The 22415-nt window shown below is 48.2% G+C and overlaps 1 protein-coding gene across 1 annotated transcript; it reads right to left on the bottom strand.

Moving 5' to 3' along the window:
* Nucleotides 1–7659: 7659 nt before the first annotated feature.
* Nucleotides 7660–20464, bottom strand: TOP1MT (DNA topoisomerase I mitochondrial). Its single transcript, XM_059858929.1, has 14 exons — nucleotides 19551–20464; nucleotides 17541–17656; nucleotides 16181–16302; nucleotides 15544–15666; nucleotides 15027–15214; nucleotides 14120–14264; nucleotides 13232–13375; nucleotides 12553–12738; nucleotides 12032–12100; nucleotides 10778–10892; nucleotides 10174–10301; nucleotides 9401–9495; nucleotides 8779–8928; nucleotides 7660–8577 (listed from the first exon to the last, which is right to left on the bottom strand). The coding sequence occupies exons 1-14, from the start codon at nucleotides 20183–20185 to the stop codon at nucleotides 8475–8477; spliced, it is 2319 nt and encodes a 772-aa protein (XP_059714912.1). The 5' UTR covers nucleotides 20186–20464; the 3' UTR covers nucleotides 7660–8474.
* Nucleotides 20465–22415: the final 1951 nt, after the last annotated feature.

Here is a 22415-nt window from a genome sequence, read left to right on the forward strand (position 1 = left end):
TACATGGAAAACCCACGCACAATTCCAAGGGCTGTTGAACAGCTGTCCACACTTTTTAATTGTTAATGTGTTCCTCAGCATGGCTTTGATCTGACCAAGTCGGACCATCCCTGAAAATCTCAAATCCAAAATCCCAGACCTTCTCCAGACAGGACACAGGAACAATACCACTGGAGCTGTAAATCCATTATTTTTCAAGACTTTTTTGCCATAAACCTCCTGAAATTTCCATCTGGCTGAGACACGCAGAGAGCTGGAGCTGTGCTGATCTGGATTGCATCTTCCTCCTACTCACTTCCATTTGTTTTATTCCCTGTGTAGTTCCATGAACAACCTGTTCCCAGCCACCAGCCCCCCTATGAGTCAGCTCTCCATAAAAAGAGAATAAACAATAAACATCTTGGAATTGTTTTTTTTTAATGGTAGATGTAGAGGGAATGATTATATGAGGTATTGGGGAAAAATTCTTCCCTGTGAGGATGGTGAGGCCTTGGCACAGGTTGTCCACGTAAACTGGAATCCCTGGAAGTGTCCAAGGCTAGGTTGGATAGGGCTTGGAGCAACCTGGGAGAGTGGAAGGTGTCCCCACCCACAGAGGATGGAACAAGATGAGCTTTTCCAATCCAAACCATTCCATGATTCTGAGGAATCAGAATGGGACAAGAAGCTTCCAAGGGCACTTCAAGTCTGTAGGCCAAGTTTCTGGAACCTGTGACAGCAAGAATGAGAAGGAAAACCAACCTCCAGCCCAGCTCTTAATATATCCCTCTCTATTGACTTCCTAAATAGCCCAGGGTGGGGATTCCTGGATTTCTGTGGTGCTGCATCCAGCTAGGAGAAACCATTCTGTGAGGACCAGGACCCCAGTTTTGATTGTCCAGTTGGGATGAATCCTGGAGCCTTGGGAAGGGCTTGTTCCCACTGTGCCTGTGTGGATTTCTCTCCTGTGACTCCATAGAAGATCCTGAGGTGGAAATGCATCTCAAGGATCATCCAAGTGCTGCCTACTCCAGGAAAATAAAGACTAATCCTGTGCAGAACAACAGGGGAAAATCTGGATGGAGGCTTTTCCATGAATGTTAATTCTTGTTTTGAAGACAACTCATAGAGTCATGGAATGGTTTATGTTGTTGAAGATCATCTCAATCCAGCCCCCTGCCATGGACAGGGACACCTGCCACTGTCCCAGGTTACTCAGATCATCATCCAGCCTGGCCTTGGACACTTCCAGGGATGGGGCAGCCACAGCTTCTCTGGGAAACCTGTGCCAGGGCCTCATCCCATCCAATCATTCCATACCTGCCCTTCTCTCCCATCCCACATTTCCTCTCCTCCAGACCTCCAAGCCAAATTTCCCCATTCTGTGTCCTTGAATCTGAGGCACAAATCCTTCATCCTGTGCTGAACTATGGCTTGGTGCTGCTATTTATACAAATCTACAGCTGCTCCACACAAAGCTAAACAAAAGCAGAGCTAATTAGCCAGAACCACTTGGTCAATTAGGAAAATTGCTCTTCCCACTCAGCCAAGATTAAAAAAAAAAAAAAAAAAAAAAAAAAAAAAAAAAAAAAAAAAAGCTGCAGGCAGGTCAAGACAAACTCAGTCCAAGCAAATCTAAGAAGCCTCAATCCAGAGGGAATGGTTTGTGTGGAAAGGGCTTTAAAGATCATCCAGTTTCACCCCTGCCATGGGCAGGGAGACCTTCCACTATCCCAGGTTGCTCCCAACCCTGTCCAACCTGGCCTTGGACACTTCCAGGGATGGGGCAGCCACAGCTTCTCTGGGAATTCCATTCCAGCCCCTCACCACCCTCACAGCCAAGAATTCCTTCCCAAAATCCCATCTAGCCCTGCCCTCTGGCAGTGGGAAGCTATTCCTGGTGTCCTGTCCCTCCATTCCTTGTCCCAAGTCCCTCTCCAGTTCTCCCTTCAGGCACTGCAAGGTCTCCCTGGAGGCTTCCCTTCTCCAGGCTTGACATTCCCAGCTCTCCCAGCCTGGCTCCAGCCCTTGGAGTATTTCCGTGGCCTCCCTTGGCCTTGCTCCAGCAGCTCCACATCCTTCTGATCCCAGATCTGGACACAGTTCTCCAGGTGGGTCTCACCTGAGCGGGACAGAGGAGTATCCATAGAAAACACCAAACTAAAGGGATAACGAGAACCTCGTCTTGGACTCAAACAGGAAGACCTGGCTTGAACGATTCTCTGTTCTATTTCTGGAATTTTATCATCTCCTGCTTTTGTCATTTTTGTGCTGTTATTTTATTTTTCCCAGCACACAGGAGGGCCCTGTGAGGATGACCCAGCACAGCCCCTTGGAGGAGCTCTGCCAAATGTGAGGACATAGAGGAAAATCAAACAAATAAAATAAATAAAAAATACATATAGCCTTTTTTTGTAATCACAAAAGGGAGTCAGGGGTTATGCAGCCTCAGTTCAGCCAGGTTTTGGCTGAAAGGGCCACACTCCAAAGCCTGCTCAAGTGGCTGGAGAAAAAATGGAATGAAATTATGGCTGCAGCCTTTGCCTGTGGGATACTCCAATCCAGTGGAGTGTCCCACAGGCAAAGGAAGAGAAGCCAAATTTTTAAAAAAGGGATTGTGCTGAGTTCCTGGGCTTGGAAGAGCAGCCAGACCTTCTGGGTCCAGTTTATCTCCCCTCACCACCTTCATCTCCCAGCCCCAGCAGCAGCAGAATTTGGTTTGGGGATATTTCATTCCATGCCCCTTTTTGTCAGAAATCCAGTATTGGACCCAGGGATGCTCAGGAGAGGGGTGGAAGTGGAGGTTTAAGCCTTCCAGATGCTCCCTCCAACTGAAGTGCTGCTTCTGGCACCAGGAATGATCTGTGGGAAAGTCAGAATCTGTTTCTGCCTGGGGGACAGCCCAGACTGGAACAGGAGCCCCAGTTAAGCCTGGTTGAGTTGATTGCCACCCCATTCTCCTACACTTTGGCAAATCCAGCCTTCAGAAGTAGAAAATCCCAACAAAACCTTGAGAAAGAGATGGAAGAGAGTCCACAGAATGAGCTCACTCGACTCTGAGTGACCCTAGGAAGGGATTGGAGACTTCCTTGTTGTCCCATCCTGCCAGGAAAACCTGTCTGCCCTATTTCCAAGAGGAAGGGCAGCCTGGATGCCACCCACCCACCTGGAAACTCAGGAATTTTTGGCAATTAATCAGCTGTCTGCCTCCTGCAACACAGGGCAATCCCAGGGAACCTCTGGAAGTTCCTACAGTCTGGAAACACATCACGTCACTTGGAAGAGGCACTTTTTACACTAGGACAGGGGGAATGGCTTCCCACTCCCACAGGGCAGGGTCGGATGGGATATTGGAAAAGAATTCTTCCCTGTGAAGGTGGTGAGGCCCTGGAACGGAATTCCCAGAGAAGCCATGGCTGCCCCATCCCTGGAAGTATCGAAGTCCAGGTTGGATGGGGGCTTGGAGCAAGCCCCTTCATGGCAGGGGAATGGAATTCCAGGATCCTATCCAACACAAACCAATCCATGATTCCATGATCCCTCTTCTTTCCAGGCCCACAGCAGCAGATGGAATTCAGGAGCAGCCCTGCAGCGGGGAGAGCCTTTATCCCAAAGCTTATTCCTGAGCCAAGCCAATCAAATCATAATTGTAGCTTAATCCTATCTTAGATTAAGAATATTAACAAAGTAATTTATTGGGTTTTCTCCTGCCCCAGCCTGCAATGGCTCAGGAATAAAGTCTGGAGAAGCCAGTCTCAGGGCTTGGGACAACTCAGCTGAGCTTTTCCTGATTCTTTATTTTGTTTTGAGTATCAGAGGTGTCCACTGGCCAAAAATAGGGATCAGAAGAGCCAGGCTGGATGTTATCCACTCATTCCTAGTGGGAGACCCAGGATGTGCAGCCATCCTGAGCACACAGCCAGTGTCAGCTCTTTCAACGGGTAAAAACCTGAGATCCTGGAGTTTCATCCTTCCTTGGAAGCCTTTCCTCTGCCCTTCGTTACCCAGTCCTTCCGTTTATCCCAGGGATCCGATTTCTCCCAGGCTGCTTTCCTTGCATCCACTTTCCTTGGCATCAGTGCTTCCAAACACGTGGCCTAGGATAATGGCTCTGCAATTTTATTTTCCATCCATCTGAGCCTGGCTGAGTGTGAAGGGACAGAAATCCAGGGAGTTCTTTCAGCACATGTTTTATTTATGCCAAACCACAGCCACACTCTCGTCTCCCACTAAAAAAGGTTGGAAAAGGAAACGTCTCCATTCACTGAGCTCAGAGACAGCGTCTGAATCACAGCAGCCACAGCCTCAAATGTCCTTCCCTTTCCTCTCAAACTGACAAAACATTCCCTTCAAAGTTTCTCTTCTCTATTTCCCTCTTTTTTTCCTCCTCATTTTTGCAACACCAGACCTCACGGGGAGAAGGGCAGGGAGGAAAAACCCTCTGGAAATCCTTCACCTTTTTCTTCCTCAAAACCCCACTGGGGTTTCCCACCTTTTATGAGTCTGGCAGGCTGTAGGTGGGTGGTTTTCCCTTCATCCCATCACTCCAGGGACTGGATGCAAGGGAGAAGCAGCAGCAGAGCAGCAACTGCTCCATCACCTCCCCTTCCCTCTCAGCACCAATTAAGATAAATCAGCCGAAATCCCACCTCTCCTCAAGTCTGAAGGCCCCATCATTAGGCAGATGAGAGAGCAGCCAAGCAGAGCTGATGAGCTCCCTTCCCCAAAGTGTCTGAGTCACCATTCCTGGAGGGATGTAAAAGACGTGGAAATGTGGCACCTGGGGACATTGTCTTGTGGTGAACACAGCAATTAACGGCTGCACTTGATGAACTTAAAGGGCTTTTCCAACCTAAACAATCCCATGATTTAGATCATCTGATGGGCCAGGGGAGGGGGGGAGCTCGGCCAACCTGAAGCTATGGAATGTGGCTCTGGAAAACAGGAGGCTGATGAGGCTTTTTCATCCCTGAGGACCAATAATCAGTTGGACACGGAGCAAGATTCTGACTCATCCCTCTGACAGAGACGTGGGAAGGTTCGTGATGTGCACAGCTCTGGCCAATGGATTTATGATCCCGAATCTCCAGGATGCTGATGCAGAAGCAATGAGCAGGGATGGATCCCACTGGAGCTTCCAGCTGCTCAAACAGCTTCTGTGGGAAGAGGAATTGCTTGTAGACCCATCCTCAGATTGGGGGCACCAGAGCTGAAGCACTGAATCCAATTTTGGGATCATCGGCACAAGGACGTGGAGCAAATCCAGAGGAGGCCACAGAGATGTTCCAAGGGCTGGAGCCCCTCTGCTCTGGAGCCAGAATGGGAGAGCTGGGAATGTCCAGCCTGGAGAAGAGGAGGCTCCAGGGAGACCTCAGAGCCCCTTCCAGTGCCTGAGGGGGCTCCAGGAGAGCTGGAGAGGGACTTTGGACAAGGGATGGAGTGACAGGACACAGGGAATGGCTTCCCACTGCCAGAGGGCAGGGATAGATGGGATATTGGGAAGGAATTCTTCCCTGTGAGGGTGGTGAGGCCCTGGCACAGGTTTCCCGGAGAAGCTATGGCTGCCCCATCCCTGGCAGTGTCCAAGGCCAGACTGGATGGGATTTGGAGCAATGTGGGATAGTGGAAGGTGTCCCTGCCCATGGCAGAGAATTGAATTCCATGATCTTAAAGGTCTCTTCCAACCCAAACCCTTTCATGATTCTTTAAATTCCAAGTCCCAGAATTTGGGGCTAAGTGATCCCACGGAACAGGACAGCTGAGGGGGGATGGAGTTGCTGCCTTGAACAGGGACAATTATGGAGCTGATGACCAAGGATAATCTGGCTCTGCACAAAGGACAAGAAGCTGCTTCCAAAATGCATCAAGGGAAACTCCAACCAGACACAGGGAAGGAAAAGCTTTGCCAGGGCAGTGATTCATTTCCAAAACAGTGAGAGATGGTGGAGGAATCTCCCTGCACAGAAACACTGAAACTAAGTTTGAGAAAACACAGAACAACCCAGCCAGAGTTGACTCTCCTTTGAGGAGACCATTGAACTTGAGCCCTCCAGATTTCTGGGAATAGTCTGGGCAGGGACAGCAGATACCAAAGCAAAACAAGAGGAATTTCTCACCACCTCTTCCCACCCCTAAATTTATCTTTTCCAACAGCTCCTCTATCAACACTGCCCAGAGCCATCAGTGTAGGACATCCCCAAGCTGCAGGAAGGGTACAAACTTCCCAACCCTCATATGGTTTATGGGGACTTTTTTTCATTTGTTCAGGGGTTTTTTGTTGGTTTTTTTGGGGTTTTTTTGGTTGTTGTTTTTTTTTTTTTTTCTTTTTATTTATTAAAGCTCCATTACGTACCTACAACAGCCCTAAGCTCCAGTACCAGACTGAGCTGGTAGATGTTGGGTGGGGTCTCCTCCCACCCACAGTGAAAAAGAAGGCTTTTACAAAAAGCAAATTGGGCAACCAGAAATCACACGGGAAGGTGTCATTTCTGGTTTTGTCACAAACCACAACTTCCCTTTTTTAAATAAAAATAGGAAGTTATCACAACAGAAAAATGCTAAATTTTGACTTTGAGTTTCACCAAATGCTGTCACGACCTTAGATCACCAAACAAACTCAGGTTTTCCTCTGCCTACAACATCACAGAAAGTTGGAGGAGACCTTTAGGATCATCAACTCCAACCACCATGCTCACCACTAAACCATACCCTCAAGTGCCATTTCCAGAGCAGTTCAAGGGATGGAGACTTCAGAAAAACATTGGAAAAACAGGGCTGAAACCACATCTGGAAGGGCCAAAGTGAGGAGGGGTCATCTGAGCACATCAGCATTGCCTGGAACCACCAAATAACTCCAAATTATTGGAGTGGGAGAGGGATCGTCCCCTCTGGGATAGGAGCATGATCCTGCTCCACATGGTTCTGAGCAGTAGGAAAAACTCCTGGGCATGGGAAAGGTCTATGGAATATTGCCAGAAACACTTGCAGGACTCCAGGAAAAACAGGGTGAGGATGGACAGGACCATTTGGGACAGCAACAGCTCAGCCTTTCTGGAATTACTCCTTTATTTTATAGAATTCCAGAATGGTTTGGATTGAAAGGGACATCTATCCAAGGTTGCTCCAAGCCACATCCAACCTGGCTTTGGACACTTCCAGGGATGAAACACCCAGAACCACACATGGAATGAGTTGCAAAAAGCCTCAAGTCACAGATACTCAGAAAAAAAAAAATCACTCCTGGTTTTAATGAGAATGCATTCCAAGACCTCAATTTCCAACCAAAACAGCAACAATTTCAACACAAGAATGAGTGGAAATAAACACATGGGAAGCACCAGGAGCTTTGGAATACAGAGCCCTGGATATCAGCCCTGAGGCGCAAGAAGGTTTTGCTGCCAATGCAAGAGTTTGTTCACACCTGGGATTCACTGGGACGTGGGAATGCTGCCAGGAATGTGCTGATACTGCCTTTTTTGGGGATGTGGAAAGCAGCCCATTAAGCAGCAAACACAACCAGTTTATGTTGTTGATCCCTACCTGCTCCATTCCCAGCTGGAGTGGGAAGGATAATGCCAAAGGCATCATCCCAACACAGGAGCAGCTCCAGGAATATTGGTCCCACTCCCCACCATACACTCCACAGAGCCTGGCCAAGCATTATCCTGTTTCCTAGGAAATTCCCCATTTCCTAAGCCACTGTCTGGACAGTTCAGTTCCTGCTCTGGATACAGGAGCTGAGCCAGAGCCAAGTGAAGAAAATCAGGAAATTAACGTGGCCTCAGGTGAGATGCGTTCTCCCAGACAAAACTTTACCCACATGGGGGTGCTTAAAATGCACTTTGTTCATGGCCAAGGTGAATTTTAACCCCCTGCAATGTGAAACTGCTTTTAAATCCAACATCTTCCCTTCTACCTTCTCCTGACACGACACAAATTCCCTCCCATGTTTTTTCATTTAATATCCCTGCAATTGCACAACTTTCTCCTCTCCTGGAGGTAAAAGAGCACAAAGTCCCTGGAAATGTAAAACCTTGAGATTTTTCCTTTGCCCCCAGGGCATCCCTAACCCAATCCTGGGTTATATATTGCAGTTCCTGTTTTCTTGCTGTCATCACCTCCTGTTTCCCCATCCATCCCACTCAGTCTGGAAAGGGCAGCACAGCTCCACCACACCAAGGAGACAGCATTAGACCTGATTTTGTTGATCAGCACAATTAAGGCTCTTTTTTAATCTCCTTCCAGGACTCCAGAGGAAGGCCAAGTACCTGGCAACTCTGAAGAGGAATTAAGAGTTCCCAAAGTCCAAAATCCCAATCAGCAATACCTGCTTCAACTGGAAATCCAGGTGCTTGCTTTTCCATCCAAAAAAAAAAAGGCACCAAACTCAGATAACCCTCAGCCACCAGCAGCAGCAAATAAAAAAAAAAAAAAAAAAAAGCTTCCCAACAGCACCAAATGAGCAGGATTTGGGATTTAACGTGGAAGGCACCGGCTCAGAATTCAAAGTCCTCGCCAGTCATGTCAATGGCCCAGGCAAACTTCTCCCTCTGGGTCTTGTTGTAGATCCTCTCGATGGGAATCCCGAACTTCTTGCACCTGTGCAGACCACAAGACACCAGTGGGGACCAGTTACCCAGCAGTGTCCTCTCCACTGCATCCCTGGAAGTCTCCAAGGCCAGGTGGGATGGGGCTTGGAGCAACCTGGAACAGTGGGAGGTGTCTCTGCCCATTGAACACCACAGATTTTAAGGTCCTTTCCAACCCAAACCATTCCATGATTTCACACCCAAGACTTACCAAGCCACAGTAATCCTGGGATCCAGGTAATTCAGCTTGGATGTGCCCAGAGCTATTTGCTTGTTCTCCTCCTTGTCCGTGGCCTGGATGTTCATCTTGGCCAACTGCTCCTCCAGCCTCTTTAACAGCTTCTTCTTCTTCTCCACGTAGCTGAGGGCAGAGAAGGAACAACACAGATTGTCCCAAAGCCCAGAAATTCTCTGGAATGGCAGAGTCAAAGGTGCCATTCAGCACTAACCTATTTCTCAAGGGTTTGGATCTGGTGGGATGCTTTCTTAATATTAAAAATTAACACTAAAAAAAAAAAAAAAAAAAAGTAATTTCCACCACCAAAGGTGGGCAAACAAAATCCAGCACCCTGGAATGGGATGCCCAGAGAAGCTGGGGCTGCTCCATCCTTGGAAGCATCCAAGGCCACGTTGGACAGAGCTTGGAGCAACCTGGGAGAGTGGGAAGTGTCCCTGAAGGGAACCATCCCCAAGATCTTAACCATCTTCCAAACTTCCATGGAACTAGAAGGACCCAATCCCAAACATGGGCATTTCTGTTCTGATAGGGTGTTGGGACACATCAGCCCTCTGGATCCCTCTGCCAGAGAGGATTCCAAGGAAAAGCCACTCACACTTCTGCTTTGGCATCTTTTGTGTCCTTAAACTCATCTTCAGCTTTTTTCACTTCTTCCTGGGCTTCCTCCACTTGTTTCTTCTTGGCGTCGATCTGTGAAGGTGAAAAAGTCAGACAACACTTCCAACCTCCCTCAAGGTTTCAGCTTCCTCCCTCTTTTCCTTCACACATCATCCCTCAATTTCTTACCCACCCTACTTCCCAATTTGTCCCTGTAGCATTTTCTGGGCTCTAGCATTTTTTACCATCTTCTAAAATATCATCCCAGCCCAGATGCCACAAACACTTGAAGCTCCTAAATCTGGTCATCTTCTGCACCTGCCTCAGACTGAGAGACTTGTGACAGCACCAGAGCCCTTAGAAAAGTCCCAGCCCTTCAGTGGGGTGTGAGCAAAAACTGAGGACAGTTAAAAGTGGCAATTTAAGGTATTTTCAAGCTGCTCCTCCTGCAAAAAGACAGGAAAACTAATTTCCCTGATCTTGATCCAGCTGGGCCAGAGCTGCCATCACAAAAGACCCCCAAGCTTGGTTTGAAGACAGAGTGATGAAAAATGCCCCAAACTCATAAAAACTCACCCAAATTCTGTGCCAGGTTGCTTCCCCCAGCATTTGAGGTCACCTCATCCCTCTCCACCCTGGGTTGCAATCCACTACTCCCAGGACATTCCCTGATGTTCTTGAACAAGGTGATTCCTCCAGACATCACCCCAGCCCAAAAATAAAATTCAGAGGCCAGATTAGGTCTGGATCTCTCAGCTGGGTCTGTCTCACCTTTTCCTGGAGGACTTGCATGGACCTGGCAAAGGTTTTTGGTATAGACCTCTGATGGTTGCAGAGGATGGCCACAGCCCTGTTGGCTCGGTTGTAGGACAGGAGCTTTCCTGCAACGTTGTCTTCAGCTGGAAAGAAATGACAACATCACTCTGACTCCATTCCAGGAGCTGAGAAAAGCAGGGAATACAGCAGAAGGAAAGGCAAACAAATTGCTGTCACATTCTCTCTCCAGGGAGAGCAATAATGGTTGTGGGGATTGGGGAAGGACAATTGAGCATCACAATCTGGTGCTGTGACTCATCCCTCACGTACCCAAGGAGGCAGAAATAGTGCAACCAACCAGCAACACAAGGAAAAGAGGGAAAAACATTCCCATCCTGGCCATCAGTTAGTCAGAGTATCCCCAAGTTCAACATTTCTCACGTACCAACACCCCCGACTCGCTGCTCCCCCCCACATGTCACTCCCGCCCCACTATGTGGAGCATCACCTGCCCAGGTGGGACATGGGCAGTTTTAGGGATCCCAAGGCAATGGATGGACATTCCTGAGCCCTTTGGTCCCAACCATGCTCTGGTGACACCACAGCCACTGGAACTCACGGTTGGTGAGGGCCTTGAGCTGCTCCTGCAGGGTGATGGAAGCGTTGTAGGTCCTGAAGACTTTGGCCGTCAAACCATCCATGAGGTCCTGGAGGTGTTTGTTCAAGAAGGTTGTCTGGAGGAGGGAAAAACAGGGAAAAGTGCAGGGAAACTCACACTAGGAATTCTACTGGTAGGGCAAGGAGGAATGGCTTCAAAATGACAAAGGATTTGATGGGATACTGGGAAGGAATTCTTCCCTTTGAGGCTGGTGAGGCTCTGAAATGGAATTCCCACAGAAGCTGTGGCTGCTCCATCCCTGGAATTGTTGGATGGAGCTTGGAGCAACCTGGGATAGTGGGAGGTCCCTGCCCACAGGAGAGATTTGGAACTTGACAGTCTTTAGGGTCCCTTCCTACCCAAACCATTCCATGATTCCACGAAGTAACAGAACAAGCAAAAGCTGGGACAAATCTCTTTTTAGACCATCTTCTGTCTAGGCAGCCAAAATCAGGCATTAACAAAAATTTAAATCCTGCAGCTTGTAGAGCTACTTGTGGGGTCAGGTCATCAGCTACCCAAAAACTGGCCTAAAATTCCACCTAAATCCACAAAAAAGTCTCTCTGGAAGTCAAAAATTTCTGCCCACCTATGTCCAAGAGGACCCACGTTGGCAGCTAGGGACGTGGTTTACTGTTGGACCTGGCAGTGCTGGGTTAATGCCTGGATTTGACTATCTTAGAGGTCTTTTCCAAACAATCATTCCTGACCTCACATCCAATATCACATCCCTGTTCTACAGAGAACATGGAGCTGCTTCATCAATCGCATATCCCATCCTGAGGAACATGAGGGAGGAGGTTTTTCCAGGAGGGAAGGCAGCACATCCCTCCAGCAACCTCTCCCACTTCGGTGGAGACCTAATGAGGTGCAAAAGCATCAAAAAGCTGAGGTCTGGTACCTCCAGTAATCCCCCAAAATGTGGGCAGACCTTCCCAGGCTAAAAAAAAAGCCCAAGTGGGTGAGTTGGAGGAGGGAAGGAGCAGGAATCCAGCTCCTCAGCAGGGACACAGGGAAGCAGAGATACTCCATTGGAAAAAAGAGGCTAGAAAACCTCACAAGGTGTTCAAATCGTGACAGCAGCGTCCCCAGAGAGTAGAGAGGTAAAATAAGGTGAAAGGATGACCACCAAAGGTGGCCAAGGGTGTCATGGCTTGGCTTCTCCTCCTTCAGGGCCACCAGAACTGTTTGAAAAGCTCTGAGGTGACAACTCACATTGAGGTGGTCAAAGAGGTCATCGCTGGGGTCCTTGTTCTTCATGAACAGCTGCAGGTTCTTGAACACCTGAAGAGGGGGAAACAACAGCCCTGGTCATGGCCAAGGAATGAATTGTTCCCAGACATCTCCCTCATCTGTCTCCTCCTCCAGAAGGACTCTGATTCACCCTCGTGTTGGCACATCCCACCGACCTTCTCACTCTTCAAGGTGTCACTGGGTGTTCCCCCCCATCTTTCCCATCTCAAACATTCCAGTTTTTCCACAAACACCACTAAAATCTTCTTTCCCATGGGTAAAGGAAAATTATTTAATATAAAAGGAGATGTTTCAAGTCCTGAAGTGCATGAGCCATCTGAGGGTATTCCAGCAAGAGGTGGGACTTCTCCCTCATGAAGTAGAACAACCTTCTCCAGGGTTGAAGTATATCTTGGTAACAGGTTTTGGATGGAAATTTGGGACTGATAAACACTGAGGGATCCCAGACAACCAAGCACTTCCTCTATTCCTGCCCCACTCACCGGCTTCTCCACAGACACTTTGTTGTAGTAACGGATGGAGTCTTTCCCAAGGAAGTCAAATTCCACCACATGCTCCTGCCCATCCAGCTGGGGGTGCAGCTGGATGTGCTCCACACGCAGGGAGCAGCAGCCGACCGTGTCCGCAGTCTCCCCTTCCTCCTTCTCATTCCCAGCTCGCAGGGCCAGCTGGAAAGAAAATAAGGAGTCATCCATCCCATGCCATTCCACCTCAATTCCCCTCTGCCAGGCTGTTCAAGTGGATCAGGACTAGAGGAGACCAGATCATCTCCATCTATAGATTCATGGAATGATTTGGAAGGGACCTTCAGGATCATCAAATTCCAACCCCCTGCCATGGGAAGAGACACCTTCAACTAGGGACAATTTTCATTTTCCACACCTCTGGAACTATTCGAATCCAGGCTGGATGGGGCTTGGAGCCACCTGGTCAAGTGGAAGGTGACCTTGCCCACAACGGGGGGGGGTGGAATGAGATGATCTTGAAGGTCCCATCCAACCAAACCATCCCAGGATTCCATAATCATCCCCCGATTCCTCGTGTGGAGCCAACCCTGAGTGGCAGAACCAGCAAACACCAAAACTACATGGTGGGGTGGATCAGGGAAGTGAATTCCCAACTTCCATGTGGATGGGGGACCTGGGGTGAGGCTGTGGATACCTTATCAATGAAGTAGAGGGCCACTGCTCTTTGCCTCTTCTTTATCTCCTTGGATTTCCAGTCTTTTCTGTACTGAGCCCGGATTGTTTGGACAACATCCTTTAGGCGCCGAGCTACCTCATATTTCTGCCAATCCTTCTCCCCCTGCAATGGGAAACCAGGATATTTTCCATTCTGCACGCCACCTTTATTCCACCCCTACCAGTCCAGCCCTGCTCTAGAAACACCTCCAGCATCTGAATCCTGCTCAAACCCCACTGTTTTCTTGGGAAAAAAACCATGAAGGGAATAAACTGGAAAAGAAACAGCTCATCCAGGGTTTCTGTGCCCTCTGCTGGCCGTGCTGGATCTGGATCCTGGCCAAGTCAGGGTGTTCTTCACCAGCCAGAGCATGGCAAAGACCAAGCAGTCAAACCATGCCCAAAGGTGGCTCCTTGGACTCCAATGTGGACTGACAGAGCACTTGCTCAGTTGTGTCCACCTGGGCAGCATTCCCACTTTCCCTGAGCCCTTGGAAATAACCTTAAATCCCCCTTCTCTTCCCACAGAGTTCAATCCCATCTCTTCCTACCCTCCACTTCCTGGTGTAAATTAACCCAAGCCTGGTCTCTGTGGATCTTCTTAGCCCCCGTGGATCCTTTCAACCCCCGTCTGGCTTCCAACAGCCTTCCCTGAACACACATGAGCAAAGTGACACCAGGATCACTCCAGGATCACTACCAGGAGCAACCCATTCCTTGGAATAAGTTTGATGCTTTGCAATCATCTGTCCTTTCCCTCATTTTGTTTATCCACTTTTAAGAGAAGGGCTAGGGAAAAAAATGTTTTGATACTCCACATCCTGGCTTTCCCAGATTTTTTTCACATGACCAAGGGCATTATTCCAACCTTCAGCTTGGAGCTGGGATTCAGCATGATGTACTTCAAGGTGTTCTGGATGTTCTCTGTCCACGAGGCCAGCCAGGTGACTGTGTTGTCAAAGCGCACCTCCTTCCACTTGTGGCCTTCTGGGGGCTCGGGAATCTTGGAATCCCTGTGGGAAGAGCAGGATTAGAGCCCTCAGACCATGAAGAATGAAGTTTCCAGTGAGCCAAAGATTGAGAAAACATGGAAACCACCTAAAATTACTCCACAACATGGAATCATTAAAGTTGGAAAACCCCTCCAAGACTAAGTCCAACCATGAACCGGCACTGCCAGGAGCACCAAACCATGTCCCCAAGTGCCACATCTACACAGCTTTCACATCCTTGCAGGGCTGGTGACTCCACCATTGCCCTGGGCAGCCCTTCCAGTGCCTGACAACCCTTTCTATGGAGATGCTTTCCCTAATACCCAACCTAAACCTCCTCTGGCACAAATTGAGAACACTTCCTCTTCTACTATAATTTCTTTTTTTTTTTTTTCTGGGAGAAGAAGCCAAGCCCTATGTAGCCCCAGCTTCCTGTCAGGCAATTTTAGAAGGTCCCCCCCTGAGCCTCCTTTTCTCCAGGCTGAGCCCCTCCAGCTCCCTCAGCTGCTCCAGACCCTTCCAAAAATCAGGAGTTTATTGTTTGGATGCTGGGAACAACAGGAAAACTTGCTGGACTAGTGGGAGATGTTTTGAATCAAGGTCTTCAAATGGGTGGCTATGACCACTCCAGCTCACAAAACTCAGAAGGAAAAACACTCTCATGATGTGGAAAACAGGGATTTTAAAAGATGGAAAGACCTCAACTCTGGGCAGAGGAAGTGCCCAGCTCCCCCCAGTCCCAAGGGAAGCCCCAGGAGCTCAGCACTTCCAAGGACAACCCACTTGCTGCAGTTGATGATGACATCTTCTGGCATGATCCTCTTCTTCAGCATCCCCATTTTGGGGTGCTCCCCACGGCCACGGAAGAGCCCTGGAGGTTCAGTTTTGAAGTTGCCAATCTTCTCCCGGTGCCCATCCAGGATGCAGTATCCATATTCCTCCTGGATCTTATCTGCCTCCTCCTTCAGCTTCTGAAACCAGGACACCACCAAAAAAATCAGAATGGTTTGGATTGGAAAGGATCTTTGACATTCCAACCAAGAAGCCTAAGTGCCATCATTCCCTTGGCAAAGTCCACAGTCCTCTGGACAGGGAAGGACTCCAAAACAGGACCCAAGGATGACTGGTACCCTGCAAAGCCATGGAATGTGCAGATCTGCTGATAAAATTCAGGAAGAGGGGGGCCATGGCCACAGAGACAGAGCTGGATTAAAGAAGTCCAAGCTCAGGGCACAGCACCAGGAAAGACAACAACAAAGAGCCAAAATTCCCAAAAGGTGTCGTAGGAATCAGTCCTCACCTGCTTCTCCTCCTTGGGAAGCGCTTTCCTGGCCTCATTTTTGTCCACAAAATATTTGTGGATCTCTCCAAAGTCACATTTGTCCAGGTCCTTGATTATCTCTTGCTCCTCTGAGGTCATTTCCTGGGAAAGAGATGAGAGGGGCTGGGAAAAGCCAGGAGGGAAAACTATTTCCACATGGAGCTGCTGCTTGTGCCTGTCCTTGGAAAAGGGAATAGAGACCCATTTTTTGAAAAAAGACAGCCAGTTCTGGGGTGGAAGAACCTAATATGGAGAAAAGTCCCCAAACACAACTGCAGGGACCGCACCAAATATATTTGGGAGGTGTAAACATTCCCTAGAAAGAGTCTGGGGTTGTTTTGGGATCAGAAGTCATTCCTTTGGTGTCCCAAACTGGTTTTGGAGCTGCTTGCAAGATCCACCACCTGTACTCATCACTAAAACTCAGACAGAGCACAGAAAGCAAATCCCAGCCCAAATCCACAAAAAAACCCCATGGAAATAAATCAGGATTTAGAACGTCACAATTATAAATAATTATAAATAAGGAACAAATACCCCCATTCCCACCATCCCACACCACAGCCTGGGGCTGATGGGTTTGGTGGATATCAAGGAGCCCTCCCAGGGAAGGTACCTTCCTCCAGTCATGGAAGAAGTTGTTCTGGAAGATCTCCTTGGTGGTGTACTCGTGATCCAACATTTTGGCATAAAACGTGGCGATCTCCTCCGTGGCCAGGCTCAGCTTCAAGGGTTTTCCTGGGAAAAGAGAGGCAGGGATTAACTTTCCACTAGATCAGGTTGCTCCAAGCCCTGCCCAACCTGGAACACTTCCAGGGATGGGGCAGCCACAGCTTCTCTGGGCAGAATCTTGGATTATTTCTTAGATTTTCTAAGGATCTTGAATAATTTCTTGGAGGCAAACCCACCATCCCCTCCTGAGCTCTTTGGCTGGAGAAACACAACAAAACCAAGGAATGTCTTGGTTCATCCTAGGAATTACTTGGAAATAACTTTTTTCTTAGGAAAAAGTCCTCTGGAGATGTCCAGGGATTGGCCGATCCCTACTAGAACCACTGTTTTTTGGGATTTTTGGACTGAAGGGAATGGAGCCCTGGAGCAGCCCCATGACAACCCCAAACATCAGGTCATCCATAGGCCTTCCTACTTGGGGTTGTTGCCTGTCCACAAACACTTTTCCATCCAGGAACGGTGACATTTTTTAGGAAAAAAAAGTCAACATCAAAGATCCCAAATTCCAAAGCCACCAGCTCTGATCCACGACACCTCAAAGATCACAGAGAAGGTCCAAACCCTGTCAAGGCTCCTCCTCACGGAGCCAAAATCCCTGAGAGCCCCATGGATGTCCCAGCAGTGCCCTGTGGTGCTGCCAGGCACCTCTTTTTTTTCCCAAAGTGGCCTTTTTCCTACTGCAAAAAAAGTATGGGAAGCCCCAGGGAACTGAGGAACACCAAGGGAATGTGATCCCTTTCCATCTCCACCATCCCTGGGCTGACCCTCAATGTCCTTACTTCCCCCTCCCTTTGGTCCATCAGAAATGAGTTCAGGGATTACTGAGAGCAGGGAATGGCAGGAAACCCAGTGTGAATGTCAGGAAAACACGGAGGCAGCAAAAGCTTGGATCTGTCCTGCCAGTGACACCCTGAGTTGCTCTAAGGTGAGGTCAGGTGACCCTGGGGACATCAGGAGCTTGGAGCAGCCCAACCAGATCCTTGAATGTGTCAGTCCCTGAGGCCATGGATCAGTAAAATCCCATTTTTCCAGCTCGTTGGAAAACATGGATAAGCTGACAAAGCTCAAACCCAAAATGCATCTTAATGAGAAAAAACAGCAATTAGGATTAGCTCCCCAAAAACTCCATAATCCCAACCAAATGTGAGATCCTCCAGCTTGAACCCATGGCTTTTCCAATGGGATATTCATCTTCCCGAAGGAGAGGACACCACCCCAAGCCCCAGGTCCCATCACAGCTGTACCATCGTAATAAAACTGCACATCCTTGGGCAGGGGCTCGTAGGGGGGCACAAAGTACGGCCCTCGGTGCTCCAGCTGCATCCATTTGACTCCATCTTCCTTCTTCTCCTCTTCCCACCTGGAACAGACGCACAGGAGTCCATGAGAATTTCCCAAATCTGGCATCTGGCACCTCCTCCCAATGGAGAATGCTCAGAGTAGTGACAGCTGATAAAAATTCCAGGGGGAAATCCCATTTTCTCTGCTGCTGCCTCAGTTTCACCGTTCTTTAAAACAAGGAAAGCTGGAATGGAATCTGTGGAGGAACTCATGGGGGGAGTGAAGAGATCCTAAAAGCCACCTCAGAAGAGATCCTAAAAGCCACCTCATTCCAACTCTTTTCCATGGGCAGGGACACCTTCCACTAATCCAGGCTGCTTCAAACCCCATCCAATCCGAGGAATACTTCCAGGGATGGCACAGCCAAGGCTTCTCTGGGAAACCTATGACTGATAAATATTTATAACTTTGATTTTAATGCAAATAAGATCGAAAGGAATCTTTCCCCCTGCTGGAGCAAATGGGATTTTAAAGCCACTACAAGTTTTGACTGTGAGGATTTGAAAAACAGCAAAAAAAATTACAGTAAAATTAAATTTTAAAATTAAAAAAAAAATTTTAAAAATGTCAAAAAATCCAACTGGAAATTCAGGAGCAGGACTCTAAAAAGAGGAGTAAAAGCACAGGTTAGGGTCAGAGGAAGAGCACTGGTGACAGCAGGGGACAGGCAGGGATCTCTGTCCCACAGCCAGGCTGGCACTGGTCCCTTAATCCCAGCATCTCCAGGAAAAGAAAAGTCAAGGATTTGTGGGAAAACACAGCAAGATTCCACACAGAGAAAGCAAAATTCCTGTTTCTGGCTCAGCAATGCCCCAAAAGTTATTTGTGATATTTTTTCCTCCCCATGGGAAGCAGAGTGGAATAAATCCACGGTATCCAAAGGTGCATTTTGCCATAAAACCAGGCAATGACATAGTCGAGGAAAATCAACAAACTCCAGGAATTTCGGCAGAGAACATTGGAGAAAGGCAGCATCAGGATCATTTTGTGATCATCTCTCTTCCCAAAATTCTGGGATCCCAAATTCCTGCGGAGCATCCCCCACACTCACCTTGCACAGCCCCCCCGAGCCCATCCAGAGGCCAAGGACAGTGACACATGGGAATTTCCTCATGGGAAATGTAGCTGTGGATAATTTTTTGGGATTGAATTCCTACGCACCCGCCTCCATGCCGGAATTCAGCCATTCCAAACAAGGCTGGAATGATTAGGAAAAAATATATAAAAACTTATTTTTCACATCACCCTGGGTCCTTCAAGGGCCACCTCAAAGCTCCAGGTATCCAGGGATATCCCTGTCGGGGATTACGGCTCCTCCCAAATCAGGGTTTGCCACAGGCTCCCAAAAAGCATCCCAAAAATCCTCCTGCTCTGTCCCAGATCTTGGGGAGATCTGGGAGAGAGTGACACCAAGTGGCTGAAGTCGCAGTTCCAAAAAATAATCCAGCAGCCATATTCCACATCCCTTCCTATAAAATACCTGCCTGGATCATCCCAAATCTGCTGGAGAAGGAAGTGGGGAAGGAATTCAGACCCTCTACAGCTCCCTGATAGAGGTGCTGCTGTCTTGGACTTAACATTATTATTATTATTATTATTATTATTATTATTATTATTATTTCCTTCCAATAATCATGAGCTTCTCTCTTCCCACGATGGGCACCAGGAAAATCATTGGAGGAGAAATAAATATTACAAATAAATTTTAAAATAAAGATAATTAGGATACAAATCCTGCTGTGCATTCCCGACCTTCCCTGATCTCTCACCCATTTCCAAGACTGGCGAGTTAAAGGCTCAAGGGAATATAGGAAAATAGACAAAAAATAGGAATTTTCATTGTTATGCCCCACAAAAAAAATTTAAAATCCCAGTCCCAGGGTTAGACCTGCCAAAGGCATGCCGGAATTTACCATTTCCATTTGTTTTCCGCCTCTTTTTCTTCTTCCTTCTGTTTTTTTGTCTTTTTATTGTTCTTTTCTTCCTCTTTCTTTTCTTCTCCTTCCTTAGATTTCCTTTTCCCAGTTTTCCCTGGGGTTTCCTCCTCTTCACTCTTCTTCTCCATCTCTTTTGTTTCCCCCTCTGGCTTCTTCTTGTTCTTTTTTTCCCTCATTTTCACTGGAATACCTCCCTTCCCTTCATCCTTGTCCTCCTTCACCTCCTGCCACATCCCTGCACTCCTAGCCTCTCCCAATCCTTCCTCCCCTTTCCCATCCACCTCCTCCTCCTTCACAATTCTTCTTCCATTTCCACTTCCCTTTCCCATCCTCTCCTCCTCCTCACCTCCTACTTCTTTCTCTCCCTCCTCATCTTTCTCCATCTCTTGCTCCTCTTCCAGCAATTTTTCCTTCATTTTCCTCTTCCCCACTTTTTCCACCCCCTCCACTTTCTCCCTGCTGTGCTTCTTTGCTTTCCCCTTCTCCCACTTTTTTTTCCCATCCTCCCATCCCTGGCTGCTGTTGCTTCTCTGTTTTTTGGCTCTTCCCTGTCCCCCTTCCCAATTCCTGCCTTTATCCCCCTCCTCCTCCTCCTCAATGCCATCCATCATATCCTCAAATTTATCCTTCCTCCCTCTTTTTCTCTTCAGTCTCGTTTCCTGCTCATTTTCCTCATGTTTCTTCCCTCCTTTTCTCTTCAATCCCTTTTCCTGATTGTTTTTCTCCTGTTTCTTCCCTCTTTTTCTTTCTGGGGCTTGGGAATCCTCTTCCTGCTGTGGGATTGGGGGATCCAGCTCCTTCTCCTCACTCTCCCTCACATCTGTGAGCCCCACATCCCTCTCCAAAGGATCTCCAGAGGGGGATGCAACCCCACCAGCAACACCTTCACTTGGGACCTGTGGGAAGCAGGAATAAAGGGAAGAGATCTTGGGAAAGGAGAGAGGTTATCCCAAATCCTAAGTGAATGGTGGAGATGCAGGATTAGGTCCAGGGGGTGACATTCCCCCCAGTTTTCCTACCCCAATTCCATTCTGGGTCTCCAAGTGCTGCTCTCCCACTGCAGGTCCTGTTGTCTGGGATTTGTCCTGGGACCTACAACGACATCACAGCCAATTCTCACCACCAGCATTCCCCTCTTCCATCCCAAATTAGGGAATTGCTCCCTCATTTCCCTCCAACCATGGCAGCACCACGGATGGAGATATCCCAAGCTGGAATTTAAGGGATGAGGAAGCTCAAAGGAACAGAACCACAAGGCCTCCAGACAAAACAGAGGAGGTCCTAAGGAAATATTCCCAGAGAAACCTCAGGAGAAAATGTTTGGCAGCACCAATAGCACAAAGGAAGGGATCAGGCCAAGCATGGACACACTGGAAAAGGAGTCAGATGGGACAATTCCTGGGACTGTGGGGGGGATTCCAGTGGGGAATGGGCAGGGAAGGAGCCTCATCAATATAACAGGACAAGGAGTGTCTGGATCCATGATCTCCACCATCCATATGGGTGAGGAATCCAGGAGTATTTCCCTGCTCAGCAGAGAGCTCAGGTGAATCTTTGGGAATTCTGTGGGATTTGCAATCCTTATAAAGCACCAACCCGCCCCTATAATTTCTCCCAAGGTTTCTTCGAGCCAGGCAGGGGGTTGTGAGTCTTCAAGGTGTTCATATTCCAGAAAAACCAAGCAAAATAAGAATGAGGAAACAGCAGCACAGCCTAAACCAAGCTTATGTCTCCTAGGCTGAGCCTAAAACTCCAAAGGGTGGATTTAGGTGAGTATTAAGAAAAAATTCCTCATTGAAAGGGTGGTCAAGCACTGGAAGAGGCTGTCCAGGTGGGATCACCATCCCTGGAAGTGTTCCAAAAACCTGTGGATGGGGTGTTTTGGGACATGGTTTAGTGGTGATCTTGGATATTTTTTCCAGCCCTAAGAATTCCATGAGTTTAATTCTGAGGTAATGGTGTCCCTTTCCCACAGGGAAACCTGGGGCTTTCCCTTCTGGGTCATTGCCACCTCCCAAACAAATCCTCTGGTCCATCCTAGCTAAGCCTGGAGCTAAGCTCAAGCCACGGATCAGATCCATTCCCTGCTTTTTTCAGCTCCTGGATCCTCCAGCAGGAACTTAGGAAGCACAGCCAGCTGCCCTGACCCTTCCCAAAAAAAGAGTTGGAAATCCAGTTTCCTCCTCCCAAGCAGGACAATGATTGCTCTTCCTGGACTTCCAAATAGAGAAGAGCCACAATTCCTGCTTTTAGCCAAACTACACCGACATTTCTGCAACAGAAAGAGTGAAATTTGGCCCCTTTCCAATAAATTAATCTAGGCAGATAATTAATTCCCAGGCTGGGGGACATCAAAGCAAGGAAAACTTTTGAGTTGGCTTGGGATGGAAACATGTTCCCCAAAAAAAAACCAAAAAAAAAAATAGGAGCCAGATGCTTTTCTCCTCACTGTTGCACAATCCCACTAAACTCCTTAGGGAAAATCATCCCTCAAAACACCCTCAGCCCCTCCAATCCCGTTGGCAGGGAGCAGATCCATGAGTAGGAAGGCAAAATTCCAGCACCTTTTGGGATCAGCTCCTTCCTCCAAAGGTTTTATTAGAGGCCTCTCACTGGGAATTTTTAAGAGGCAGAGAGGATTAACCAGCTTTAGGAATTCTGCTTCCTATCTGTGCCAGGATCTAGAGGGAAAGAACAGCCTTTTCCCAGGATTTGGGAGGGTGGTTGTTCCCATCAGGACTTCCCCAAATTTATGTAGGAATGTGCACCTGAGCGATCACACCCTGCTGACTGGGGAGGGTGGATGGGGCTGGAACTTCCCTCTCCACCCTCAAATCTCAG

The sequence above is a fragment of the Haemorhous mexicanus genome, chromosome 1 (genome assembly GCF_027477595.1).
Source record: "Haemorhous mexicanus isolate bHaeMex1 chromosome 1, bHaeMex1.pri, whole genome shotgun sequence".
NCBI lineage: Eukaryota > Metazoa > Chordata > Aves > Passeriformes > Fringillidae > Haemorhous > Haemorhous mexicanus.

Coding starts and splice junctions, on each gene's coding strand:
- TOP1MT (XM_059858929.1), bottom strand. CDS start 20,185: ATGATGGATGGCATTGAGGAGGAGGAGGAGGGGGATAAAGGCAGGAAT. Junction 15,667..16,180: donor TCTTCCATGACTGGAGGAAG/GTACCTTCCCTG, acceptor TCTCTTTCCCAG/GAAATGACCTCAGAGGAGCA. Junction 10,302..10,777: donor GCTCAAGGCCCTCACCAACC/GTGAGTTCCAGT, acceptor ATTTCTTTCCAG/CTGAAGACAACGTTGCAGGA.